This window comes from Rhinatrema bivittatum, chromosome 3 (assembly GCF_901001135.1).
Source record: "Rhinatrema bivittatum chromosome 3, aRhiBiv1.1, whole genome shotgun sequence".
NCBI lineage: Eukaryota > Metazoa > Chordata > Amphibia > Gymnophiona > Rhinatrematidae > Rhinatrema > Rhinatrema bivittatum.
Window position 1 is genome coordinate 222142422 of NC_042617.1, and position 8990 is coordinate 222151411.

The 8990-nt window shown below is 38.6% G+C and overlaps 1 protein-coding gene across 2 annotated transcripts in view; it reads left to right on the plus strand.

The window, feature by feature from the left end:
* Nucleotides 1-4798, plus strand: part of LOC115087269 (sprT-like domain-containing protein Spartan) — a 63207-nt gene extending 58409 nt beyond the window's left edge. For both annotated transcript variants that reach the window (XM_029594221.1, XM_029594220.1), the window contains one exon: nucleotides 1824-4798. In XM_029594221.1, the coding sequence (XP_029450081.1) occupies nucleotides 1824-2476 (653 nt within the window). In that variant the 3' untranslated portion in view covers nucleotides 2477-4798. The remainder of the gene's footprint in view (nucleotides 1-1823) is intronic.
* Nucleotides 4799-8990: the final 4192 nt, after the last annotated feature.

Below are 8990 nucleotides of genomic sequence, written 5' to 3' on the forward strand. Positions count from 1 at the left end.
GAGGATTTCGAAGTTGCAAGCGCTGTCTTGCAGAGAGCCTTTATTGATCATGAAGGATAGGGTCCAGATTGGTAAATTTCCTTCTTTTATGCCGAAGGCAATTTCTAATTTTCATTTAAAACAGGCAAATTGCAAGGAATGGAAACTTTCATCCCTTGGATGTCAGGAGATGTCTTTTACCAATATATCAGTTACTAGCACTTTTAGGAAGTCAGATGATCAGTGAAAGAAGGTGAGGCAGCTATCAGAGCTACAATGGCACATTGGATTAAGGAAGTAATTACAGCAGCATGTGTGGATTCTGGTACTCCCTTGCATAAGCAGGAATGGGCACTTTCCATGAGAACTTAGGCTATGTCTTGGGCAGAATTTCATTTGGTATCTCCTTCAGAGATTTGTAAAGCAACAACTTGGTCTTTGTTGCATACCTTTTTCTCACATTACTGCTTACATTTAATAGTTTGTAAAAATGCCTGCTTTTGCAAGGGACTTGTGTAGTGTCCCACCCTATTGGGGATTGGCTTGAATACATCCCACTTGCCTGAACTAGTCCGATTGGATGAAGGAAATGGTGAAATGACTTCTTATCTGATAATTTCCTTTCCTTGAGTCCTCTCTCTATGCTGCATCTTTTCATTCACTTTCTGCGTTACTGGTGTATTTCTACAACTGGATAAGGTAGATAACTGCAGAAGACTATTTCTATAATTTGGTGCAGGTGAGTAGTTTTCTATTATTTGCTGAAACTTTCATTCTGCTTCCTTATTCTAGAAGTCCACTGGTTAAAAAAAAAAAGTAAAGGTTATATTTGTTTAAATTAAAGTTGTCTACAGTTAGCATGTTACAGAAATATTGGCAGGCTGGTGTCAGCATGGATAAAGGATAATATCAGCAAGCAGGTTGATCTGATTTCATCTTCTGATTGGTGTTCATGACCCCCACTTGTGTGGACTGGTCTGACTGAACTACAGGAAAGGAAATTGTCAGGTAAGAAGTAATTGCACCATTTATGACATAGAAATTCACCCGGTAATTATGTGCTAAATTCTATATGGACTTAAGTCCATATAAGTACTAGCAATACCGCTAAAGATCCACAGCCCATTCCCTGACCTGCTTTTGCTCTCATTTCTTCAAGTACATAGAAACATCAGGCACATCGCCAGAATTCATGTTTTGTCTATGCAGTCATTGTAAAATCAGAACTGTCCATGCTGTTTGATTTTTTTGGGGGTTTTAGCAATTGTCACTCTGTGTAGGTTTCTCCAGTCTTGAAAACTTGATACAGCTATACCATTGCTGTTAGCTATGTAACTGCTTCTCTCTGCAGGTTATGTAGCCCTTCTTGGAAACCAAATGCATTTATGTGTGCAGTACCAGTAGTGATAGCAGGAAAGCTATCAGTAGCCAGCAGGAAGCTGGCAGAAGAACACTTAGAGATTTGCATCTGACTGGTGGGAGAGACAGCAGCAGCCAATGAGGGAAAAATGTGAAAGGAAGCAAAGGGGTGGGAAGAAAAAAAAGGAGCCAAAGGAAAAATGGTATGTTGGAGAGAAGAAGGGTAATTAGAAGATCGGAAGAGGAAAGGAGAGAGAAAAAAGTACTTGTAAATGTCTTTCAGTGAAAGATTTCTGAACTTGATACCCACACCAGTTCTGGAAGCCTGTGCACGGCCTGACTTAGTTCTGATATTTATGATTTTCTAATTTTATCACCCCTCAAACATGGTGTTGTCCTATATTTGAGATAGTCTTTCTTTTTTTATATTTTTGTTCTGTAACTTGAAAATGTTTAACACTAATTTTAACTTCTTAATATTATAGGTAAGACTGTTGAAGTTGATATACAAACCAAAGTTCCTTTCAGTGGGAAAGGACATAAAGTTGGTGAATCAAGTGAATTTTCATTGTCGGAAAGAATTATGGACCCAGCAAAACCCCCTTCAGCTGAGACCACAGAATCAAAGTGTAAAAGTTTGATTCCTCTCCCTTCCAAAACAAGTGTGCCAGCTTCTTATGTTACAAACACAGATGGTAACACATTTCCCTTAAAAAACAGAAAGCTACCTAAACCATCAGTTGCCAACACAAAGATATTCAAAAATATTAATGGATCCCCTCTCAAAATATTTCCAGGTTTTAATAACAAATGGAGATCAAACTCTAATTATGGAAGGTCTAAGGAAAACATGTTGTCATCAGATGTGCAGACAAAGGCTTCATTTATGCCAAAAGAAAAGGTTTCCTCTGTATTAGGTGAACCTAGCAACATGAAAGACACCAAGCACCAAAGCAAACGTCAGAGAATGAATGAAATGTCACCTTTTGCAAATTTTTTTGTAAAAACTTCAGATGTGGTTGCTTTAACCAGTTTTTCCAGCAGGCAGAGTATGAAAGTCTGCTGTCCTGTCTGTGGCATGGAAATTTTAGAGACTGACATTAATGAGCACTTAGATTCATGCTTAGCAATCTCTTAGTTGTATATCTCTAGCAAAAGTCCAAAAATGTATTAGTTAGATTGTGATCAAGCACAGTGATTTAGTGATACTATTTGGAGGATCTGGGTTTGATGCCTGGGTCAGGTCTTCCAATTCCTGGGTTGGCTGGGGATGCTGTAGGGGCAGTGTAAACAGCTCCTGGGGGTAAAAGTGCATGGTCTCTAGCTGGGGACTGTCTCTGCAATGACTCAGGGATGAGGTATGAAATAAGGAAAATATTCCTGGATATCTGTGATTAATGGTGTTATATTCTAGCCCTGGTTCCAGCTGAGCTGGAAACTCAAAGAAACAGGAGAAAACTGCATTTCTCAGCTTCTTCCTTTGCTCCAAAAACAAAACCAAAAGTTTTAACTTTCTATACCATTAAAGGTTTGCCTAGAAACAAACGCACTAAGGAATATATTAAAAAGACCACAGGAAGTCCCACCCACAGCAAAGCATCATAATGTTTCAGACAGAGCATGCATACCAACAACAAATCACAATAATAATGTTTTTCTAAACTGTAAAACTTGCACTATTGTGATTCAATTTGCCAGAGCCCCTTAACCCCTTTCTGGTCCACCCTGAATATATTCGTCAGTGAGCCTATTGTATTGTGGTTTCTCTTCCTGAAAAGGGTTTTTAATCACAAATATGGTCCATGGGCATAGCGATGTTTGAAAATTACTCTTACAGTCCAATATTTAGACAGTATTTGTACTGAATTGCAGAAATATTTGATACTATTCCTGAGAAGTATGTAACTGATGACATTGTAATATGGCATATAATAGGAAATTATGATTTCTGTTCAATATTAGTTTTAATATATGTGCTTGATATCTTTAGTCTCATTAGCATTTAAAAAAAGGGAGACATGGCCTAATATTGACAAAACAGAACAATTTCCAGCATGATTGATTTAAAATAGCTTTAAAGGAAGTCTGAATAGCCTTGACCATTTCTCTTTTTTTCTTGGGACATGCTTTGAGGGCTGTAAACTACTGTAGGTAACTTTCTTTTTTTTTTTTTAATTTAAAAAGCTTTTATAGACTGCTTTCTGGTCGAATGACTAATCAAAGTGGTGTACAGCACATAGAAAAATTACATAATCATAAATTATAATGGTATATATATCTTTGATTCAATAAATCCATCCACAAATGCTGAACTGAAGTTTTTAAAATACAAAGCCAGTTACTAGATACTGGAAGCATATTATGTGAGTTCTGCTAAATAGGACTGTACTTCATCATACCCAAAGTACAATTTGCAGGCAGATTATTGGTATTGCTTTGGAAAGCTGAAATGAAACTTTAGCACAAGTCAACATATAGGAGGAGTTTAAAGAAAACTCCAATTTGGATTTCATTGTGCTATGTATTTGCTTTCTGGTTTATAATCTAAATATTTCTATTTTAAATATGGTAAAAAAAAAATAGAAACAAAAGTCCTTTGCTGTGATATTCCAAAAAAACAACTTGTTAATCTGCAGCTGCTCCCTTTTTTGTACCACAATAACAACCCTGAGAGCTCCTTGATGACAGTTTAATATCTGTACACCAGTTACACATCACTAGTTTATCTAGAAAATTTGTATACAAAACTTGATGGTCTCTACTTATGATTCTTGGTTAAGAAAAATAAAATCTTTACCTCATGCTACAAAAAGACTTCTAATATGTTGAAAACGTTTTTGATGAAAATGAGTTACACTAATCTTAGTAGAGTAATAGTTTTTCTAGTAAAAACAGGTTTGTTTGGGGTTTTTTGTTTTGTTTTGTAACTAAAAAGCTATACCATTTTTCCAATTCACTTAAGGAATTATCACTTTGTGATTTTATTATTAACACTTTTTCCAGTTGCCATTTGTCTTGGATCAGAGAACACAACAATGTGACTTCAAATCCATAAACATTAGATTATTTTTACATTTATTCCTTTTGGCTTTTACTAGGTCTTAAATTAGAGCTGTGAGTGGGTTACTTTACCATGTGAACCATTTTTCAGGTCTTTCAAGACCCACTATTATGTAAATGTATAATGTAAGAACATCTGTGCTAATCTATTATTTGTAGCACTATATGGTGCCCTCCCTCACTAACTGCAATATGTTAAAATTGCTTCCTGGGGAAACCGAAGAGACAGTAATTGATCCAAGAGGAATGGGATTCTTCATTTTAAGATTGTGGGCCCAGTCTTGATCTGTCTCAAATGTAGGGAAACAGAATACTTGGAGGAATGGTTTTTAAAATGTATGTAAATGAAATAAATACTTGTAATGAGTTTAATAATACAATTTGAATTTGATATTTTAAATGTGTTAAGTCCTATTCATTTATTACTGTTCCTTTGCACTTTATAGGAGAGAATCTTTGAAGAGCTACATGGGGGCTACGCGCATACATACTATTTTATAAACCTCAAGAGTACATACATAATTGTAGTTTAGGGGCATTTCGGGGGGGGGGGGGGGTCAGAAGTGCACACACAAATTGCTATTTTATAAGTGGCATACATGCCTAAATTCCCAAACTTTTCTGAACACTTGTACATCTGCTAAATGACTCTCACAATTAAAATCAGATTTGTCTTTTGACTGCAGTTTTTGGGTGGGAAGTCTGGGTGAACTAGTGAAGGTGTTACTGAACTGGTAATTCTTTGTATGCAAGCAAATATTTTCAGAAGTGGAATATATGCATACTTTATAAAATACCTAACTGTTTAAATCTGGGTTAAGTTTGAATTGTTAATTATTACATACACAAAATATGTGCATGTATTTTAAAATGGTTAGAAAAATGTGTGTTCCTACATTTATAAATGTGCATGTGTACTGAAACGTGCAACACACATGGTCTTTTATAAACTGTGTGGCAAGAGCCATATAGTTAATAAAATATTAACATAAATCTCTGCACACTCACTTAAACATGCAAAGGGTGTACCATGGATAGCTGTGCTGATATTGTATTTAAATGTTGCTAAACACTGATCACCATAGTAAAGTAAGGATAGGCTAATGCATTCTGTTTTCTTGACTGAAGACCTGTGTGCATTCTTGTGGTTGAAAGTATAAAGCAAGTTTGCTTACTATAAATGGGATTCTCCATAGATAGCCATGACACGTGGTGACATCCAGCACCAAACAGAGCTTTTTTTCCTAGCTCATAGAACGTTTGCTTTACTGAGAATGCACAGGAGTTCCTGTCTGCATGATTCTGTGTGAGCCTCTCACTTAATAGCAGAGCTTAGCTTTAGCTAGATAGTTAACTCTGTAGAGAGGTGGGTGGGTGGGTATTAAGCATGGCTAATTCATCCTGCTATCTGTGCACAACCCCATTTATGGTAAGCAAACTTGCTTCTAACTTGGTTAGCATTGATGAATTAGCCATGACCCATGGGGAATCTGAAGGTTGCAAGGCAGCGCACTTAATGAAAAAGCAACCCAGATAGTACACACATCCACACCCACCCATGTGTGGAGAGCAGCTAGTGAGACAATAAGCCTTCAAAACTGTGTGCCCAAAGTTATCTCACTTCATGATAAATGGTTCACACAGTAATAGGATGTAAAAATGTGAAATCTTCAATGGACATAGCTATTAGAAGTGTCTTGACAGACTGATTTGGAGGCCAGCCAGAGCACAACGGTAGGGGGGAGGGTAAGGGGATGGGGGGGCAAATAATTGAAAAACGCAGAGACTCTGTTGAATGTCTTTATTGTATTTCTATTCTTGTACATGGTGTTAATGTACTTTCCATGCAGATGACTGTTGGTTTTGTATTTTTGCTGTTATCTCTCTAATAAAACTTAAATTACAAAAAAAAAAATGGTCTGCTAGCCATTTGGAAAAACAGTTGCTTGGCACCTACTATTCTCAGTCTGTTATAATAAGAGAAGAAAAGTTGAGAAGCCTGACAATGTGGTTGAGTTCACTTCAGCTAACCAAAGCCATTTTACTGGCCAGTGAATGGAGGGCATGTTCCTATTTACGTGCATGAGGTCTTGGAACGAATGTGGGCAACAGAATGGTTTAATTCAGATGAAAAGTATAAACCACTTTTGACAGAAATTTGGGATGAATGTGACCTACATGCAACATCATTTATTCCCATAAGCAAACTGCTAGGCAGACTGATTGGACCATCTGGTCTTTATGTGCCATCATTATTATGTTATATTCTTTAGTGGAAAAAAACTGCATGTATGGTGACTAATGAACCAATGCCTAAAGCTCACTGACTCATTTAGCTGACATAATGACTACTAGAAATATTGTCCAGATGAGGAACTTCAATTGGGTCTTTTAACAATTCATAATGCAGTTCAATTAGTTGTTCCAATGCAATGTTAAGATCCCATACCACATGCCTTTTGTAAACTTCAACCATAAAGATGTATGCATATTGGTTTGCCTTCTCCTTAAACACGGTTAGCCACAATGGCACTGAGATGCACTTTGACATACCTGACACCTGAGGAGGAGAAAGCCAGGTAGAGTTGGGGATTGCACTAGAGAACTGATGCTGTACAGTGGAATGGATCTTCTTGATTAATGCAGAACTAAAATGTAAATAATCTTCATTTAAAAATATATGAACAGCTAGTGACTTGTTTTCTTGCTGCAAAGAAAATTTGTTTTACTTCAGCAGAAAAGGGTAATTCATCTACTACTCTACTTTTAGGGTCCTTCATTTTCAGTTTAAACTGATTTTCTTTTTTTTATTTTTATTAAGATAAGAACAGGCCATACTGGGTCCATCAAGCCCAGCATCCTGTTTCCAACAGTGGCCAATCCAGGCCATAAGAACCTGGCACGTACGCAAAAACTAAGTCTATTCCTTGCAACTGTTGCTAGTAATAGCAGTGGCAATTTTCTAAGTCAACTTAATTAATAGCAGGTAATGGACTTCCCCTCCAAGAACTTATCCAAACCTTTTTTGAATCCAGCTACACTAACTGCACTAACCACATCCTCTGGCAACAAATTCCAGAGTTTAATTGTGCGTTGAGGGGCGGATTTTAAAAGGGTTACGCGCGTAACCGCAAAAACCCGCTCCTGCGCGCACTGTGCCTATTTTGCATAGGCCCGGCAATGCGCGCAAGCCCAGGGACGCAGGTATGACCCAGGGCTTGAAAAAAGGGGTGGGGGCAGGACTGAGGCCTCCAGCACAGCGGCCGTGCCAGGGGATTGTGAGTGGGCATGTGGCCGGCAGGCGCAACTTATTTCACAAAGGTTGGGGGGGGGGGGTTAGATAGGGTTGGGGGGGGGCGGAAGGAAAGTTCCCTTCGAGGCCGCTCCAATTTCAAAGTGACCTCTGAGGGAATGGAGAAAGCCATCGGGGCTCCCCTAGGGTTCGGCGTGCACAAGTGTGAACCCCCTTGCATGCGCCGACCCCGAATTTTATAACATGCGTGCGCACGTTATAAAATGAGCGTAGCTACTAAAATCTGGCCCTGAGTGAAAAAGAACTTTCTCAGATTCGTTTTAAATGTGCCGCATGCTAACTTCATGGAGTGCCCCCTAGTCCATTATCCGAAAGAGTAAATAACATTTACCCGTTCTAGACCTCTCATGATTTTAAACATCTCTATCATAACCCCCCTCAGTCGTGTCTTCTCCAAGCTGAAAAGTCCTAACCTCTTTTGGTCTTTCCTTATAGAGGAGCTGTTCCATTCCCTTTATAATTTTGGTCGCCCTTGTTGCGGTCCCAGTCGCTAGGCTAGCAACCAGGTTCTTACCTTTTTCTCTCCTGGGAAGCCGTGCAGAGTCGCTGAGGTCCGAGTTAGCTCCACCCCTCCGGGGGCGTGCGCAAACGAGCGAGAAAGAACCGGTTTACGGTTCAGCACCCGCAGGCAGAGGACAGCCCCCAGGATGATGTCAGATGCCGGCAAGATTCTTAAGCCGAAAATCAAAGGCCATTACACTGATCCAGAACATCTTAGAGCACTCTTGGGGGTAAATTAGATGGCGGATAAATGTAATATGGAGAATTAACTTATATTTTCAAAATTTATATTATTTCAGTAGAATTGCTCTAGATAGATATACTTCTCTATTTTTCTTGCAAATGATTACAGAAAAAGTTTGGCGTGTAATAGGTTTTGCTTATTCATTATCTTTTTTGTTAAAGTATTCTTTCTTTTTCTGTAATTTCAATACTGCAAGTAATGCTTGTATTTAAAAAAATCAATAAATAAAGAAAAAAAAAAAAGATATTTAAGCTGGTGTCTGCCTGCGTTGAATTGCTTAGCAACAAGATCCTCTTCAGAGCACTGTTGCCGTTCTGTGACTGCAGTTCCTGTGACTCCAGCTCCTGAGTCCTGCCCTGCTGATCCTGATCTAGACCATGGTATCTGTTTCAAATTCCCTTGTTGGATTCTCTGGCTTTTGACCTCAGCTCCTCTTCTGGTTATCCTGTCTGCTGCTTGCCCCGAATTCTGGATCATCTTCTTATCGCTACACACCACCGTTGCCTAAGTCCCAGCGGTCCAGGTCCTCACGGG